General features: G+C 40.2%; 1 protein-coding gene across 3 annotated transcripts; it reads left to right on the top strand.

Moving 5' to 3' along the window:
- Positions 1–6,213: 6,213 nt before the first annotated feature.
- On the top strand, positions 6,214–19,033 carry KCTD7 (potassium channel tetramerization domain containing 7). 3 transcript variants are annotated; one of them, XM_019493349.2, is made up of 5 exons: positions 6,214–6,755; positions 8,098–8,267; positions 10,599–10,777; positions 11,558–11,631; positions 17,174–19,033. In XM_019493349.2, exons 1-5 carry the CDS (start codon positions 6,480–6,482, stop codon positions 17,177–17,179), a joined length of 705 nt encoding a protein of 234 aa, XP_019348894.1. In that variant the 5' UTR covers positions 6,214–6,479; the 3' UTR covers positions 17,180–19,033. The 3 variants fall into 3 exon arrangements, with proteins under 3 accessions (XP_019348894.1, XP_019348893.1, XP_006274081.2); XM_019493348.2 differs by having other exon boundaries at positions 6,282–6,755; positions 11,558–11,859; XM_006274019.4 differs by having other exon boundaries at positions 6,282–6,755; positions 11,558–19,033.
- The last annotated feature ends 519 nt before the right edge of the window (positions 19,034–19,552 follow it).

Raw genomic sequence — 19,552 nt, 5'->3', positions numbered from 1 at the left:
TTTCTGAGCCATGCTGAGAGTCCAAACACAGTGATGCGAGTAGTTGGACAGGGGAAGCCAACCAGCCCTTCAGAGGGATTTGCTCATGTTCTTTTTTTAGGCAAACTTCTTTTGCCAGTGCTGGCCAGTGGGATACTGATGTCACATGCTGGGAGGCCTGAGGGTGACCAGAAAATGAAGCAAAACCTAGACAGCCTATAAATGAATGTCAACATACAGGTAAAACAAAATAAGCTGATCATTCATTTTCTTCCAACAGTTAATCTAGACATTTAGCTTCTCTCACTGATGCCTGAAACATTTTACTAACAGTGATCTTCTTGCCTGTTTACAAAAAAACCCAGATGTTGTTATTGCAGGTTGAACTTGAATATGTAGGATATTGTACTGCTGGAATATGCTGATGGAAATGCATGCTTTGAACCTTGATTTCCTAGGTGAGGACACTAAAGTCCACAGCTGAGCACTCAGACAGGCTCTCAAATATGCAGTGTGAGTGCTAAGTAGTCACTAGTAATCACAGACTGAAGTTCCAAATATAGTTGCCCAAGTTGGGAAACTGAACTCGAAGCTTAGATGTTATCATGGACTGATCTTAAAATGAAGTAACACGACTAATGTTCAGTATCAACCAGATCAGGACTACCTTAGAGAGGGTCTGTTAGGCTTTGTTTCTGATAACTAATGACAACTAATTTTTAAATAACGGATGCTGGACTTTTAATGCCTGTAGGTGTTCCACGAATAGATAGTCCAAGCATATGATAAATGTATACCATAGGTTTGTTTTTCTTACTAGCATTTTTCTATAGCTTGAATTCATGTTAAAAGCTGATTAAGGGAGAAAGGAAGAAGTAGAGGAGAAACACTCCTAATAATTCCTCCATCTCAAAGCTGTGCCCTTTAAAAAAGAGGTAATGTTCAATGAGATTTTGTCACACTGCCACCACTTTACCCACACAGGTAAACTATGGTTGCCCAAATCTCATTCTGTCCTCTGCACTTAAAGTTATTATGGAGACTGAAATCTGTTCATCTGAAGAATATTCGAGTTCTCCTGAAAGCTTTGGATGATCCCTGAGAAATTTAGATAAAGAATTTACCAGTACTGATGATACATTCTTTCCTGCACTCCTGTAAGAAGGAAGCAGGAATAGAGCAGTCTATATTTTGTAAATTGAAAACCAGTCCTATTTGGTGGAAAATAGTTTTTTGTTTCATAATAAGATTTAAAAACATTGCTGAGATGTGCACGTTAGCAACCCCTCTGCTTTTAGGCTGGGATGAGAAACTGGTTTTGTAACAGAACCTCATCTCTAAAATCTTTTAATAGTAATCTGCACCATTGCTCGTTTTTGCAGGGCATGTTTCTTATTGTGCAAATGAGCAGTCTGTTGTATGAGATCTAGGTCACTCCCTGTTTTCAGGCCAAGGTGTCTGCCTGGAGACGGATGCTAGTATCTAACAAAGCAAACCGGTTCTCTCTTCTCAGAGACCCTTCGATCTGGGAAACTGAGGGTGGATTATTTTTGCTCAAAAAAGAGCTTTTTGAGCAACCTGGAATACACACACAGGTAAGTTCTGGTGACAAACAGTCCTTTGTGGCCCTGGGCGTAAGTGTTGTAATAGTTTGAAGGCAAAACTAGTCATTTTTGGAAACTGATGCTGCCTGGTCATCCAGGCTCAGAGGGGATCTGGAGGCTTTTTGCCATAATGACAAGTGGGGGCTACCGACTTTCTTTGGAAGGGGGAAACAGTGATTTGGCAACAGTCTGAAGCATTTCTGCTTTCTGAACAACAGCGCTTTAGCCTTGCTAGGGTTCAGCATGAACCATCTGCCCTCATCCATGAGCTGATTTCCCATAGGCATTATGACAACAAGCCTAATGAGTGTATTAAGCAAATTTAGTAAAGTTTTCCATAGTTGACCCAGGCTAATGTATTTAAAATAGTTATCCTAGATTGCCCCCATGGAAAGGTGATCCTTTGTGTCATTTCCGTGTGTTGCATTTGACAGGGAACAATCATTTGGAGGCATTTTTTTTTTAATCAAGAAGCATTGTCTGGGCATCAGATTTACTTGTGTAAATATTGAAATGGTGATTTTTTTTCAGCTTGAAAATAGGAGCTTGAAGGAGGCAGAGCTGGGTACAATGTACACCAGTACGTTTCCTTTGTTAGGAAGTTGCTCCATCATTGGATGTACACACACAGTCTTGCAGACACAGGGACTTCCCTTTATGTCAGACACCAGTCGAAGCTGAGGGGCCATTTAATTCCACAGGCTCCAGGCTCCTCTTCTGAGCCCTCTCCCTTATGCTCTGCCGGCTCCATCACTTTGCAGTTCCCAGCTTTATGTTCTGAACTGTGATGGATATTTCGACTGTCCACCTCCATCCCTCCTGCCAATGTGCTCTCCTTCTAGGCAGGGTATTACATTACTAACTGCCTCTAATCGAGGGATGGGCAAAATGCAGCCCGGGGACCAGATGCAGCCCACCAGGCCATTCTATCCGCCCCTAAAAAATTTAGAAAATTAATATTTATCTGCTCTGGGCTGCCTGTCATGCGGCCCCCAGTGGCTTGCCAAAACTAAGTAAGTGGCCCTCCGCCCAAAATAATTGCCAACCCCTGCTCTAATCAGTCTATGTTCAAACCATGCTGATTTCTTAGATGACCTTGCAGTATGTTGTTTCTGTGTTGATTTTTTCCTATGTTTACTAAGGCAAAGCATTTTTTAATCAAAGTGAAGACACTGTTAAACTGTAGCATCATGGATCATAATTATCACCATCCCCTCTAATGTTTCTTTAGTCTACACATGGAGCAGAAGCACCCCGGGGGGGTGACTGAGGCTGTTCTTTAGCTCAGTGCCGTAAGTGTCCAACCCCACGACCAGCTCCGTGGGTCTTGTGTTGCAGCAGTGTTGCCTAAAAGTAATTCCAGCAGAGCCGCACAATAATAACGACTATGAGTTAATGCAGTTCATCATCCAGGGAAAAGGAATCACATCCAAAATCAGTGGTGATGCTAAATATGCAAAAGTCAAAAGAGCATTGATCTCAAATATAAGGGCATTCTTGGACTATGGAGCTTATAAGACCTTCAGAGCATCAGAAGGAATACATACTCCTAAATTAACAGGGAATATGGAAAGCCAAGCTATAACTAGTCTGAAGAAAGGGCAACCTTCAAGAAGTTACTCAAACTAAGCAGATGTTAGAGAGTTGAGAGTTAGTTATGAAGTCAGCAAGAGGGTACAGACACTGCAACAAGACAAATGCAAGAGGGAAATTAAGAGTGGATAAGAGGGACTCAAAAGACAATTAGCCAAAAGCATCAAAACTAATCTGACTGAAGTGGACTGTGGAAAAAGGATTAGCCACCAGGCAGTGCTCAAATACAAATTCTCCCAGGAATAGGTCTTCCTGTGACTTTCTCATCTTTTGTTTTCGGTGTCTCAGTAGTCCCAGAATATAGGCCTCAACAACCCGAGTCAGAACAGTTACGCAACTTCCAGAATCTCAGAGCATCCTTTGCAATCTCCGCCAGCAACTCTTCTTTCTACGCTCGCGGTACTTGAACTGCAGTGAGGCTGCAGGGTTTCTAGATCTGATCTAGGTTTAAAACCAATAAAATCCATTGAGCAAAATCCTGTAGGCTCAATATTAACGTACAGCACAGAACTGTTTTTATTAGCAATTTTCGGTACAAATTCAACTCTATTATTTTAGCATTCATTCAGGGTGCTGTGTTTATCTTGTTTTCTGACTTCCTCCTAGAGTACCTTGGCCATTATTTGCTTAAAACTTTGCTGGTACTTATGAGAAGTGTGAAATCCTTTTTTCTTGTTGTGCTACTTGCTGCAAAACAAATCCCACTAGTATCAGAGACTTGTAAGAAAGGTTTTTCGCACTTTAAAAAATAAATGATATACCTTTTATAATTTGTTTCTCTCTATGTTCAAAATATTATCTTCGGTACTGTATGTTTACCTCCCTGGAATACACTTGCAAATAGCAACTTACAGCATTTCCTGTAAACAGATGAAATACTGTTCAAAATGTGTAATTATTAATCAAGAAAGCCTCTTGGTAATTTCAACTTCGTGGATAGGAGATTAAAACAGGTCATGAGTAATTCTTGAGGAGTAAGACAGGTAATGATGAGTAAATCTGGTTGAGGCGAATAATTTATTTTCAAGTCAAGAAGTTGCAAACAGTAAAAATATACCAAAAGTAGCTGGGTGACTTTCTCTTAACTTAATAGGAAGGAGCATAAACTAAATGTGCTAGAAATTATGATGCTGTGTGGTTAGTATCCCCAGTGACGTGTATGTGCAAAAGGTGCTTATGTGTGAAAAAGGCAGACGAGGTTCCTTGGGTGAATCTGATATCTTTTATTAGACCAATTAAATATTAGTGTGAAAAAGGAATTCACTGTAGTTAATGTAGCTGGAGCATCCTAAAAACTGCTTGGCGTTAAATACCATTCCAAACTTAAAAGCGAGAGCTTGTAAGTGGAATATATAGTCTCGTCTATTCTGATTTTGCTGCGAATAGAAGCCATTCTGTTTTCTGGCAGGAAGATAAAGGTAATCGCTCAGGTATTTCCTTCTTGAAAGAGGCTTAATTGCTAGCCTCATGAAAAACTAATTTTGATTGCTTGCTTTTATTGCAGTTTCTATTGGGAAGATGCTGAGATGGCTGCTGCTATTATAAGCTGCTTTTCCATCTTTCATAAACGTTTGCAAACACACTTTTTGTTGGGGACAGAGGGGACAGTCTTTTTAAATGAATGAAAGGTTTGGGCAGATGGCTCATGGAGACAGGAGTCCTGTATCAGCAGAACAGACCCAGCATAGCAAGGAGCCAAACCTTTGTTGCATTGCCCGGCCGGTTTGCCTTAAACTTCACGTTGAATGTAGAGACCCGCCTCTGGAAGGTAGTTCTGTGTTCATCCTCATTCGGTCACTGGCTTCTCTGCTGGGATTGTCAACAAGGATGCTAGCTGTGGTGATTTATTTGATACTTCAAGCCTGTCATTTTTTAATTAACAGTACAAATGTAAAGGTCTTTCTGAATCAAGAAGTCCTGTCTGATCTGATGTCCCTATGTAGATACTAGAACTGTGCCCCTCACTGTAGAATAGTGATTTTCAACCAGGGCACCACGAGGTCTCTTCAAGGGTGCCATGCAAGGTTAGCACTTGTAAGTGTGCAAGCATGATTCACAAGATAAACCTGAAGATTTCAGATAGGAATCCACAGTGTTAAAAACATCCTGCCTTGTTGCAGTCTTTTTGAGTTCTTTACAACTGAAAAATTGCTCTATTATTTTTTCTGTAGTCAAAAAAATCAGTGAAAACTGAGAGCTGGCATTTTCCAAGGGGTGCCCCAAAGTCTACCAAGAGTTGCCTTGGGTATAAAAAGGTTGAGAACCACGGTTGTAGCATTTTATGCAGTCTTACTGAGCTCAGCAAACTCATTTCATAAAGAGACTGCTTGCGACAGTTGTTAAAAAACCTAGGCAGAGAGATGCTTAAGGTACTAGCCTGGGGCATAAGAAACTTGGCTTCAAGTCTGCAGTCTGCGGCAGGCGTCCTTTATGAGTCATGCTGTGCCTCAGTCCCTCATCTGTAAAATGGGGAAAATAGCACTTGACAACTTCCCTGAGAGGTGGGAGGGCTAAAGATTGAGAGGCACCTAGATACTATGTTAATAGGGGACAGATATACTTCAATTTAGTTGTTGCTGGTGATGATAACAGTGGGGATTTTTTAAAAGGTTAGGACCGATATATGTTGGTCCTCTGGGAAACTGAGCCTAAATCCACAACATGGTATGATGCAGCTAGCTGGAAAACTAGTGCAGAAAGCACTTCCACTGTGCTTTTTTGCAACCATATGCTCCAGGTTAGAAGGCAAGATATTAATGGACATTTTTGGAGGGTCTGGCATTTTATTTGAAGTAGCAGGACTGCATAAAAAGCTCTCCTTAAATAAGCCTTACTATGCTTAAAGTCTTGCCGAGCCTCCAGAGCTAAGACGCTCGGAGGGTTGCAAAATGATTACATGACTTGACAGCAACATCATTTGGAGGTGGTGCATAACAACCAATAAGAGAGCAGTTGTCAGAAAACAACTCTGCGAGGAGCCAATTGCAATTCAGCAGCTGCTCACCGGGCAGCGAATAGGACTTCAGCTGGCAATGGATATGCTCCTTTTTTTGGATCTGGGCTGAAAGGAAGTCGAGAGGGGCAGCCAATGAAAATCAGCATTTTATTCCACCAGTGAGAGGCTCTATTACTGTGGGATCTGACAGAGACCTTTTGTCACTGCTGTGCCAGCAGCATTCCTCCAGATATGCTCGTGCAGGAGCCGGAGTCGGAGTACAATAATCACCAACCTGTTTGTGACTCACTTCCCAATAATAGCAATAGCAATGCCAGTCTAAATGCTCTGTGCAAAGCAGGACAACTATGTCGCTCTGCCTGCCCCGCGATGATCTGCAGCCTGTAGGGAAAGCGCCCAGATCATTTGGGTCTCGTCTCTTGTTCAGCAGCACTGCCAACGCTGCCTGCCCAGCAGACCTGGTTACGAGAGCCAGAGGGATGGTGGTTGTTACGGGGCAGAACAAAGTGAGTGGCAAGCCGGACGATGCCATGTCGAGCTCAGATGCAGAGGATGATTTCCAAGAGCCTGCCACACCTACTGCGACCCAGGCAGGGCAGTCGCTCCCGCTGCTACCTCAGCAGGTAAGGGCTTGCGGGCATCTTCTCTTCTGAGCCGATAAGGAGCTTCCATTTGAGCTCGCTCTGTTCAGGACCTGGGGATTATAGTATTTCTCATGGCGGAGCCTTGAAGAGTTTCCAGTTTAGTTTCCTTTGCTAGCCGGCTTGTGGGATGAAACCGAGCTCTTCCTTTTGGGTTTGAAAGCCTTTTCTGCATTGCTCCTAAGCCTCCCCTTTCCTTTCCCACCCCACTTTAGGATTTATTAAATACCAGTAGGAAGCACCCTAGTACCACTGCAGCTCCCATAGGAGAAAAGAGCGTCCATCAGACGCTGCCGGGCCTGCCACAGACTGCAGTGCAACTATGTTGGTTTTCATCTTGAAGCCAGTGGAGCAGCATCTGCTTGAAAACGGGTTTGATTTTGCCCCGAGGATTGCTGATTCTGTGGCTTTCCAAAGAACCGTAACTGAGCATTAATGCTTTAATTTTACTTTTGCTATGAAAGCTGTCCTAATGAATGAGAGCGTGAAAGGCAACCTGAAAAGGAGCATAAATATGTCCAATAACTTTAAAAACAGTAAGGGTGGGAGGGGGGATGTTCTGCATATTAGTGACTTAAAACTCACCATTGTGTGGTATAATGGGGGGAAGAGGGCTTAAGGTACTTACTAGACCACTGTGGAAGGCCATCTAGAAAATAGAAAGTAGCGATCAAGTATAAAATGACATTTCTTCTCTTGTTGTTGCCATCTCTGCTTCCGCTTGCATCATGTTGTGATTTCAGTATCCTCCATGATCCTCTCTTCCCCTCTCTTCCGCAGTCACATTTTTGCTAAATTTTGTCACTTTTTTCTCAATGAAGTCTTTAAAAGCTCTCCTGTCCCCTGTGTCCTGGCTGCTATAATCACTGTTGTCTTGCCAAAAAGTAAAGGTAAGAAGAATCCCTGTTCCCTCTTCGTGACTAGCTTTCTTTGCAATCCTTTGAAAGTCTGCTGCTAAAAAAGTCACCTTTCTGGCTTGCTGTATTAATTCCCCTTCCTAAATAAATCCCGTCATTGTCCTCTCGTTCTTTTGTTGCACAACTTCAAAATCCTAATTGTAGCCTTTTAAACTTGCCGCAATTTGTCCTTGTTCATGCCACATTTTGGTTGAGATGGTCACCTTCCTGAAGATTTGACTCTCTCCATGTTCTTCCATTCTTCATAAGCTTTCAAGACGGCTCATCCTGTGTTTATGATTGTTATCCCGTGTACTGTAGAGAGTTTGATCTGCTAAATGGGGAGGGAGGAGGAGGGGTCTTGGCATATACACATTTGCGTAGCATCACTGAATAATTTTCAAATGGTGATATGATTGCTTTTTCAGTTCCCTGAAGTTATTCCACTTAATGTAGGAGGCATGTATTTCACTACCAGGCTGTCAACATTAAGACGGTATGAGGACACCATGTTGGCTGCTATGTTTAGCGGAAGGCACTATATTCCAACAGATGCTGAAGGCAGATACTTTATTGACAGAGATGGAACTTACTTTGGGTATGTGCATTGTCCTTACTAGAAATATGTTGAAGCTGTTACTGAAAAAAGAAACATTCATTAAAAAAAAATCAAGGGTGAATTTGCATCCCTCTAATTCAATCCCATTTTGAAGGTTGTTTTTTAGCAGGTTCGCATGATTAACTTGCAAACAGAGTTTTGGAAACTTCCTTCAGAAAGCAGTCAAACTTCAGAATACACCACAGTCCAAACCGCCTCTTCGTTTCATTACTAACAGCTATAGCCAGCTTTACAAGGGGAAAAAAAATATTTTTGATTCTCAGCAAAAGTATGTACATACAGTGTTCTTCTCTGCAGGGACTTGCATTCCCTAACGTGTAAAAGACAAGCTGTTGGACAGCGTGACTCACAAAAACAATATTTCTGTCCTTTTTTGTGATTGTAGAGTAAAAATTACAATAGAAAAAACAAAGAGTGGAGCCACGATGTTTAGTAGGTTTCTTTGATAAGGTCCTCTTTCAGCTGTTATCATTTTCAGGATATCTGTGGACATTGGAACAAATGTAATGTAGAATACAGCTGTGCAGCCAGTTGTGGGAAGAAAATATGCAACGCAGAAGTTGTCCAACTAATTTAGTCATTTGACTTCAATCTGAAATATTCTTGTTTGCTAGAACTTAGTTTTGGATAATATTACAAAATTTCTCTCTCTCTCCATTTTGCCTCTCATTCTCATACCCACGTGTTGTTAGCCTGGATTGCACATTGCTTCTCTAAATTCTGGTTTATCTAAATTTAGGCAGGCAGATTAACATTATATATGGCTCAGATATCATGCTGTCTTTCAAGCCTGCAGGTGTTTATCCATATTCAAAACTGCCAGATTGCTTCCAAATTAGACTGTGTAATTAGAAATTCGACTCAGCTCTAATTTATAAGGCGTTTCCAAAAAGCAGGAGGTTAGAGTGAAATCTGTGCTTCTAATGGGATGTCATTTTCCAAGAAATAAGGTGCAAAATGTACTTGGCTTGATGACTGTAAGAGTCCACTGTTCATCCACTCCTTAGGACCCGGAGAAAACAAAGTGTTAGCCACCTTTTGTTGTCTTTAAAAGACATATTTACTTACTGTGGGTGGCAAAACAGTACAAGGCTCATAGCATTTGTTTAAACTACTGATTTCTGACAATGCTATATTTACAGCTCTGCACTGTTATAATCCTTCTGAAGGCCTAAAATTGTATAGCATTCTTTCAATTGATTATTTTGATCATGATGCTACTGATGCTTAGTCATTTTTGGTGTCTGTGGGACTGCTACAACTGAGAAGCACTGCTGTCAGTAGTATGAGTTTGCAGGCTTAGACCATTGCTTTTCAAATGTGTCTTTGGCATTCTGACCTCATTTCTAAAATAAGACCTGATTTGCCCAGGGGTTCTCCTCATCTCGTCAGCTAAGAAGGACTTAATCCTTTTCAAAGCCAGTCAGTGACTTTTCTTCACCTGCCACAACATCCAAAATACAGGAAGGAAGAATTTCCTGGCATGATTACCCTATCGTATTTGAAAATGAGCAGTTCTTGCCATTTGGCATTTGCGAACTGTCTGCTGTTGAAACCCCCTTTTAGAAAACGGACTTTCTTGTGATATTTGTAGTACATATTCAAAATGTCGATGTACCCTAAAATCAAGCAAGTTCTTTTATACTTTATCCACTATATTATAATGAAAAGTGTCCATAATAGCTGTTCTTTGTTAGGGGGCATAAGGTCACTAACCAAATGTATTTGTTAGTGTTTGTGAAATGTGTTTTCCATCCTCAAAATGTTCTTCTTTAAACCACTTTAAACAGTGGCATTCAAAAGAAAGATCTGTCCTGTATCAAAATAAACGTAGGTGCACAGATATACACTTATACATTTGGACCCTGCAGGGATCCCCTCTGGGATCACTCACCCGGAGGCCCACTGATATCAGTGGGCATCTGGGTGGGCCCAGAGGACCAATCAACATGGTCCTCCAGGAAAATCAGAGGTTAACTGATTACGGTGATAATTACTATGTTGGCACATGTTTACAAGAGACTGTAATCTGCATCCTGTTCCATGTTGGATGGTCAAAGCCTCATGAACAAGTTTCTTGGTGTGTTCAAGTGCCACAGACATCAAATTTCCCAATCAAAGGCTCAGAAATGACAAAGGACATTAAATATGTGTATTTGGAAATACACTTCACAGTTCTTTCAATTACTTTCTGAGCTGCAGAATTGCTGGCCCAAATAAAATGAACACTTGAGAACCAGGATTGCAGGGTTTTTGTTTTTTTCAATTTTGAAAACATGTTATCATATAGCATTTTCTCGCCTTGTTTAGAGACATACTGAACTTTCTGCGATCTGGTGACCTTCCGTCAAGAGAACGAGTGAGGTCAGTTTACAAGGAAGCACAATATTATTCTATTGGACCATTGCTAGACAATCTAGAGGATGTCCAACCTCTTAAAGGAGAAAAAGTTAGACAAGCTTTCCTGGGCTTAATGCCATATTACAAAGGTAAGCAAAGGATACAGTATTTTTATATTTTACAGTTTGTTGCACAAGTAGTCTAAGTAAGGCTCCAACATTATTCATGATGATGGGGAATTTTTCAGTGTACTTGAGCAGGGGGCAGCATCAAGCCATAAAGGAAGAACCAGAAACTGTTTCTTTTAATTTGCACTGGTTCTCTTGAATTTTGCATGTAATTCCTTGGGCCTGAGGCCGTATATTTAAAGAGCTGTAAAGATCAAATCATCCAAGTTTTTGAGGCATTATTAATATCATTATGTCTTGCGTTATTTCTTGTATGTGCATAATATCATTCCTTAAAGATCCTTATCAAAATGCTGCTTGTATTAAGAAACAATGCATTGCTTGACGAACCTTGACTTGCAGAGAATAATGCCATACACATGTCTGTGACTCTAAGACCAGAAGACAGGAGTTTCTTGGTACAGTGTTCCTTTCCTCATTCCTAAAGTTGAATTTTGATCATATGGTTGAAGCACTACAATGAAGTTTTCCAATAGAAGGTTGTGATTAATCAGAACTTAAGAAAGACATATATGTATATAGCAAAGACACTACATTCTCAAGACAGCTGTGTGTATCTTGTTACAGTACTAGACTGTATCTAGCTACAAACAACCTTTGAACATATCTGCTAAATATTTCTAGCACCGTATACAGAATAATTTATTACATTTTGATTGCATCTGAAAATACTGTGCTCTGTTTCTCACAGGACTTGCACTGGTTTAATTTCAATCTTTTTTTGTGCGTGTGATTGTTTAGAACACTTGGAGCGGATAATTGAAATTGCTAAACTTCGAGCCATGCAGAGAAAAGCAAGATTTGCAAAGTTGAAGGTCTGTGTTTTCAAGGAAGAAATGCCCATCACTCCATACGAATGTCCACTTTTCAACTCTCTACGTTTTGAAAGAAATGATAGCGAGTCAAAACTATTTGAACATCACTGTGAAGTGGATGTATCTTTTGGCCCCTGGGAAGCTGTAGCTGATGTTTATGACCTTCTTCACTGTATTGTGACAGACCTTTCAGAAAGGGGAATTACTGTGGATCATCAGTGCATTGGGGTGTGTGATAAACATCTGATAAACCATTATTACTGCAAGCGTCCTATCTATGAATTCAAGATTACTTGGTGGTGAGCTGTTCTCTCTAGAAGGTGCAAAAAAAACCCCCTAATAGACAATAATTGCTTTGAATATATTTTTGCAACATGTCTCTGGAAATGCGTTGCTGCTGACATGCACTGGAGTTCTCTTGCCGGCATGTTAGCTAATGCATAGCTGCTCAGCACATAGGGACCCGTTACACGATAGTCTTGAAGCACCAGCCTGAAAAAGGACTGTTGGCTCAAGTATCACAACTAGGCACCGAGTCAGATTGCCACGTAAAAATGAGCTATTGATACCTTCCAAACGATGTCTCCATGCTTGCTGGTGTTTTATAACCACACAGTTGGAAAAGAGGATAATGCAACTTTTACTTCCATTACCATAAAGTCGTGGGTGCTAGTAAAACTAGGACCATTTGAAAGCATACATATGTGGCTTCATTTTTACCCTTTCATGTAATAGTTTAGTCATCCTTCATCTGTCTCTGAAGCCAAAATATCACTGACACAAAGATGTGAAAACTCAGATATAGCAGAATTTTTTTAAAAACGAATAATTATGCGTATGTTAAAGTTGGTTATGACTATTTATTAAGCTGTACTTTGGATTTCTAAAAGTTATTTATATATGCTTTATAAGTCAGCATTTTGATTAGGTAATGTATTTTGATTCCTATGATCCAAAGGACATTTAACAAATTTGGATGACATTCCTTCAATTATTTAGGGATAATTGTGCCTGTTCATAGCCTTAGGAACGATAACTGTTTACACTACCTGCAAAAAAAGAGGAAGCGCTATATGAAGGAAATCGTTTGCAAAGGCTTTGGGAGTATGAGATAATGTTATAGTTATTCTCCAAATAACAGAGGTAAAAGGAACATCAAAGTATAAATTTACTCTATTCTTGACTTTTAAAAAAATTCTTGGTATTCTTATTGTGAAGCTGGAGATAAATAATGACACTTCACAGATCCCCCAAAGAATTTTCAAGATACGTGGAGATCATCCCTGTTTTCTTTGTTGTAGCTTTTTAAAAATTGTTTTAACCTCTGTAATTCTTCTTTAAACATTTCTCCATTATCTATTAGGTAATATATCTTTGTAGCAAATTTATTTTCATATTGAAGGAGATGCAGTGGCAGGATCATTTTTCTTCCCAGGCACTGAAAATCAAAATTCAGAAATTTGCAAATTTCACACTTTAAAGCCCAGTTATTTCATTACATCCAAAATGAAAGAATATGTTTAAATATCAGGACATTTTACTGTAGGGAGGAGTTTCTTAAGTCATTTCAGTTCTTTTAAAAAGACACTTGAGCCAAATTTAAAACTGAATCTTGGGGGAAAAATAACAAATTGTGTATTTCTTCCTTGTTGCATTCCATTGCATTAATTCAACTTTTGACCAAAAGGCAACTTTCTATTAAGGCAACTTATATTTAACTTGCTTATCGGTCATCAAAAATCTCAGTAAGACTGAGTTAGGGCATTTTGATTGTAGCAGTAAGGATTTCTGTGCACAACATGTCTTGGAAAAAAATGTTTTGAAGGAAATAATATTTTTTGTATTGATTAAACCTTCATCCATACTTTTACTTATTAGATTTAGGAGTTTATGATACATCCTAAATTTAAAATGCTGTTCTTTGGGAGCTCAAAAGTTGTAAGGAGTGTTTTAAAAATGAACACAATCAAATGCTGAGCTTATGACCAGAATTAGGTTCTGAAAAAGAAGCAGAAGACAACAATCTTTGTATTTTAAGTTGGTTGACACCTTTTTTTTTAGTACTTAATTTTTTTACCAGTCACCAGGTGGGTATATGACAGCCCATGTATACATGGGCCAGGCTAGTCTGGAAACAGCCAAGAAAATTAACCAAGGTCATTTAATTAAGCAGAGTAAAGACTTATACATGAGTTCTCCACTTCTGTCGGCTCCTCAGCTTTGCTTTTTTTTTTCCAAAAGAAGGGACCCTTAAGCTGTAGACTGAACTTTCTAAAATAGATTCCAACTGGTCCAAAATGGAAGGTTTCTGCAGCTTTGATATCACATATTGTGAAAGTGATAGAGCTCAAGGTTTTTAGCAGCACTTAATATAATGACTAAAGATAGAAGAAGACTACAGTTTTGCTGAAGAGTTCAGTGATTTTTGCCACTGCTTACCCACCCATGGAACGTGGCTGCAGTTTGAATGCCAATACTGTTGACTGAAATAATCCCTGTTGCAGTGATTTAAAAGCAAGTCTGGGGGTTCGACTGCATTAGAATCACTTTCCAGCAGTTACACGACAGAAGCTCTGATGACAAGTTGGCTCTTTCCGGTCGTGTGTTTTACAACACTGGTTTGTTTGCCAGTGAATTTAATGACAACTTATTCTGGCTGGCCGTCTTAAAAATGGTCAGAAGGAAGAATCAAGATGTTCTATTTTGCATTTATTTAAAAGTCTTTAATAACTTGATCTTCCATGAGATATAGAAAAAATAAGTGCAATTTAAGAAAAACCCACAAATATGAGCCATTATGCTTTCACTATTAACACACATTCTGTATCTTAGGACTTCATTTATGAGAGGCAACAATATTGCTATTGACTAGACTTGTTCTGAACAACCTTTTTTTTTTACATAGATTTTAGATGTTACTGCCTATTGTGTGTTCAATTTTTGACAAAAATTGAGAAGAGTTGTGCAGGAGGAGGTCATGAGAATATATTCTGATAACTTTATTTACTTGTGGTTTCTTGGCACATAGCATCACCTTTTTCAAATTCTAAATTTGCAAACTAAATCAGCAACGCGCTCCCATGTATAAGAATATTTTATATGTAAAAATTGGCCAGTTATATTCTGGTGGCAACGAAGTCTCTTTCAGTAGAGATATTTTAATGCAGGGGTGTCAAACTCATCTGGGCCTGTTGACTGGATGAGTAACCTGAGGCCAGTCCACAGGCCAGATCAGACCCCCGGGCCCTGGATGTTCCCCTCCTACACCCCCTCCTCAACCCGGTCAGATCCAATACACGTGGTATCTGCTCTGGTTGGTCTGGGACCTGCTGAGTGCTACCAGGCACCCTGTGCAGCACTGGTCCCGACTCGCTGGAGCAGGCACCGGTGCAGTGTACATCCTAGAGACCCTGGGGTGGGTGCCCATGTGGCACATCACCCAGGCTCTGCTCACAGGTCTAGGTCATTCATACCCAGGAACAGCACTAGGGGCCACTTAACAGGCTTCATGGGCTTTGTGGGCTGGATGTTTGACATCCCTGTTTTAATGCATCTAAGATTAACCATACTGTACTCAGATGGACAAAACTCCACAGTGAATAGTGCATCTATATATTAGCATAAATGAAGAATGGTGGTCTTGTCCAGAGCCTCAAATTTCCAGGCTTATCACCCTTCCTGAACTATGTTTGATCTAACATAGTTGTTGTACATGAATTCTTATTCTACCAGGGCTATCAGAGCATTACTGGGATGAAGAGAAGTATCCATTTAGCGTTCAAAACTACAGTAGGTAAAATGTGTGTAACATTCAGTTTATACCGGCCAGAGCCTGTGTGAACAAATATGTGTATAAATATAGCATAAAGAAGCCCATGGACCTATTTCTCTTTGTCCCTAGAGGTGTGTTACTCCCCTTGTCCATGGGAAATATCTATGAAAAATATTTAAAATATTTAGCTCTTATTAGTGATTGCTATCAGAGAAGCTTATAACCACTGACTGTTATTTGACCCCAGCAGTCTTTCCTACCCAGACCAGAGCAAGGGGGCTGGACCTGATGATCTCACAAGGTCACTTCCAGCCCTAAACTGTGAATCTTAATTCTTGCAACAGCCTTTTGATCTTAAAGATAGGGCAATTGAATCGAGTAGGTTCAAGGACTTGTCCATGGCCACAACTGGTCATTCTCAGATCACAGGGTGAGCATTGAACAGATCCTGGTTCCCCAACCTACTGCTCAAATCACCAGATGATTCTTGTTTTACTTAAAAAGCTTGTGTGCAACAACATGAGCTGAAATCTTAACCACTGACTTTCTTAAGTAATAATATTGATCCAAGTTTAAAGAACAGTGTTAAAGAAGATACATTGGCAGAAACTGAACATCCTGTCCCATAGTACTTGTTTGATTTGCCAGTGTAATGTGGTGCTTGCTGTAGTCCATATATGTTTCTTTTTCTCAGTCTCAGAAGAGTTGGGTGAATGGCATAAAAAAGGTCTGAATTATTGGCTCTAATTAGGTTAACACTGACACATGAAAATGATTGCAGCTGTTTGACAGGGGAAATGCTTTTATGGCAGTTCTCTCCTGTATTGGGGGAGAAACCAAAAGGGAGGTTATAAAACAACCATAAAACTACCTGGAGAAATATAGCTGCTGTATCTGTGCAATAGATCTTGCTCAAGAAAAAACGTTTGAGACTGAAGAGGTAAAGCTTGAGAGACAAACAGGGAACAACTGTATAACAAAACGGTGGCAATTCCAGTTTTTATTGTGCAATAAGTTGTCTGCGGATCTTGAATGTGGAGAACTCTTGAAGAATGTAAATCTATCATAAGCTTCAGCATTAAGGTCCCTGATGTTTTACAGTTGACACTCTAGCTAATTCATCTTAAATGAATAGAATATGCTGAAGGTGTTCTAACAAATAAAATGTGCAACCCCTTTCTGGCTTCTCAGCAAGTCCCCAAAGAGGAGCTAACCGTGTACTTTGTAATCTAATTGAAATGCTCATCAAGAATCTTTACTGAAATTGGGAATTGATGGAACAGTGAAATAAAGCAGGCAGCATGGGAAGTTGGCCAAGGCAGGTATTTGAAGGGAGGAGGCAGTGCTTCCTGTTCGTTGTGTGCTATTACTCGGTCTGACTGGCCCTTTTGGCAGTTTCAACGCACACTTCGCTAACTTCAGAAGGGTCAGCAACATTTAAAATGATTTCTAAAGACTTGCTGTATTAAACACTAATAACTTTTGGGGGCCAAAACATCCTGACTTGGTGTCCTATGCAAGTCAGAGCACAAACGTGGTGGTACTGTTTACAGTTTTAATCCATTTTTAGGCTTCCTGAGCTAATCTCCCTGATTGTTGTTTCTGTTGAGCACCCTTTCTCCCCCAAGCTGTATGCTTCCATGGAAGCCGTTCAGTGCTTTTAGTGTGCTCTTTTTATTATAATTATAAAACCATTAGGATGTGTTAACTTCATAATTTATGCCCTTATGACATGAGAATTTCCTGCTTTTTTTTTTTCTTGTTTTCCAGCTATAACTTAGCTGCTAAGTTATATAAGGCATAAGGAGATCAAGTGACTAGCCTGAGAATACAAGATGAGGTAATGATCCTGACAACTCTTCCCACCCCTCCAACTTGCTCTTTGATCTTTAAACTCCAGAGGTTACTTGGATGCTGTCTGGGCAGGATGTGTATCACCCTGTAAGACTGCATGCAGGAATTTCACATGTTGGGGAAAAAGGAGGAGTATCCAGTCTGCACATAAAATATCCCTGGAAGTTACAGGCCGATAGCTGTCACTTCCTATAGACACTGACATTCTCATTAGTTGCTAAGATGTCCCTGAGGCAAACAATGCTTTCTTCTTATTTCTTTTACTCATTTCCTCCTCCTTTCACTTGTATTGTTTTCCTGTAGAGCATTATTTAAGGAAAAAAAATCCATTTATAGTTGTTGTTTTAAGTAATGCCGTGTACTCAGCCCATGGTGCCTGTCTGTGCTTTTAGTTTCTGAGGATATCGTTGATGAGTCAAGGAGTCTGAGGACAACATCATATTGGTATGCCTCTCTAGTCACATCTTCAGATCACACTAAGCATGGTGGTCAATCAGGAATTCTTGGCCCCATCCAGCAATAGCGAAAGTGCCATTGGTGAAATTCTCATGCTAAAGCCGATGGTTTGCCGCCGACAGAGACTTTAATTTCTTATGCTCTGGTTTTGTGAGAGGCAAAGAAATGTTAATTTCCACCATACTTTCTTGTGAAGTCTGTCAGTTGGTCTGGTCTCAGTGGCAAAAGGCTTGGCTACTTCAGCTTGTCTTCCCTTGCTTGCTACTGACCGTTCTTTCTGTTGCAAGGCCACATAGGTTCGCCAGGTGGTAAAATTGGAGCGGGCTATTGAATTATATCCACTGACGTAGGGCAATATCTGAGGAGGTAAATAATAGCTCCTCCTCCCAGCCTGTGATTCAGCCATAGTTAATGGCAGAGTTAAGGATGTGTTGGAAGAACTCCAGGCTACATCCCATGCTTTGCATCCCTGCCCTTTGCACGTGGCAAAATGCATGTGTGGGATCGTGAAGCTGATCAGGGAGGGATCAGGGCAGGGATTCAGAGCACAGTCTCTGTGACAGACCTTTCTTTCCCTTCTTTGTTTTAGTAACTCTTGAGAACAATCTTTGGACACTTCTGTCTTAAGACATTGTTGGCAGTACTGAACCTTGCAATTATGCTGACTTGTATAGTTATTTGTGGCTTTAAACCATTTTGAAATGTGCTTTTGGTTGTTTCCCTCTACTTCAGAGCGGATCTGAGGGAGTCTTGTGTTTTTCAGTATGTAAACTATTTAAAATTCAAACAAATGTGCAAGTTTGTTTCTCTTTCTCTGAATAAGCTACGTCTGAGATGAGAACTATGAATCGCAGTTTATTTATGTATATAGGTCTCCAACTGGATGCAAATTTCCAGAACAATGGTCCCCAGTCATTTTACTTGCACAGATTTAGTATGAGTTTATGACTAGTTTCACTGTGACTTTATAAGTGGTTTTTATTTTGCCAAGTTATAAATTGTATAGGTCTCCATCCATTGTTACCCTTCATGTCTTGTGGGGAGAGGGGAACACACAATCCTTGGCCCTAGTGATTGGGTATTGGAATGATTCCAAATTTGTCCAAATTTGTATTATTTTGTATTGTTTTACGATTAAACAAATTGACGATCAATGTTAATTTAACACGATGGATCCTGTAGCATCCTGTGTCTTACTACACATTGCTTTTAAATTCCAGGTAAACTGGGTAATGTATGTATTTTTATTTGAAACATGTGAAAGGTAACATTTTATGTATTAAAGTCTCAGTGCTGTGAAATAAATTATTAAAATGGTCAGTATTGGTTTTGATCATCTGAACAGTATAACTTGGCACCAAAAACTCTGCCAAAACTCAAAGTGCACTTTCAGGAGCATGCGAAGAATTAAAAAAATAATCTAATCTAATCTAAAAATTAATCTAATCTAAAAATTATTGACCGTTGTGGCAGACATCGCTCCGCAAAAACTCAAGCAACATCACATTCACAGCTCTGGGTCACAACTGCAAACCCCTGAAATATTGTGAAAGGGCAATCAGGACTCATAGCAGAGATGCTGTCTTAGAACAAGATTTTTGCCAAAAAAAAATCTTTAATTGCAAGCTTTTGGGCACAAACACCCTTCATCAGGCATTGGAGAAAAGATTGCAAAAGTTCTCCTGGGTAGACATGAAAGTGGGTATCTCATATAGAGGAGTTAATCGATGGAAAATTCCTCTGTGCAGTCGGTTCATAGCTGGTGTGGACCCTCTCGCCCCCTGCCAGCTCCGCGGGGGAGCAGAGCGCTGCTCCCAGCCCACGTGCGCGGCGGGGTGC

Source organism: Alligator mississippiensis, chromosome 14, assembly GCF_030867095.1.
Source record: "Alligator mississippiensis isolate rAllMis1 chromosome 14, rAllMis1, whole genome shotgun sequence".
NCBI lineage: Eukaryota > Metazoa > Chordata > Crocodylia > Alligatoridae > Alligator > Alligator mississippiensis.
This window is presented reverse-complemented; position numbering and strand designations above follow the sequence as displayed.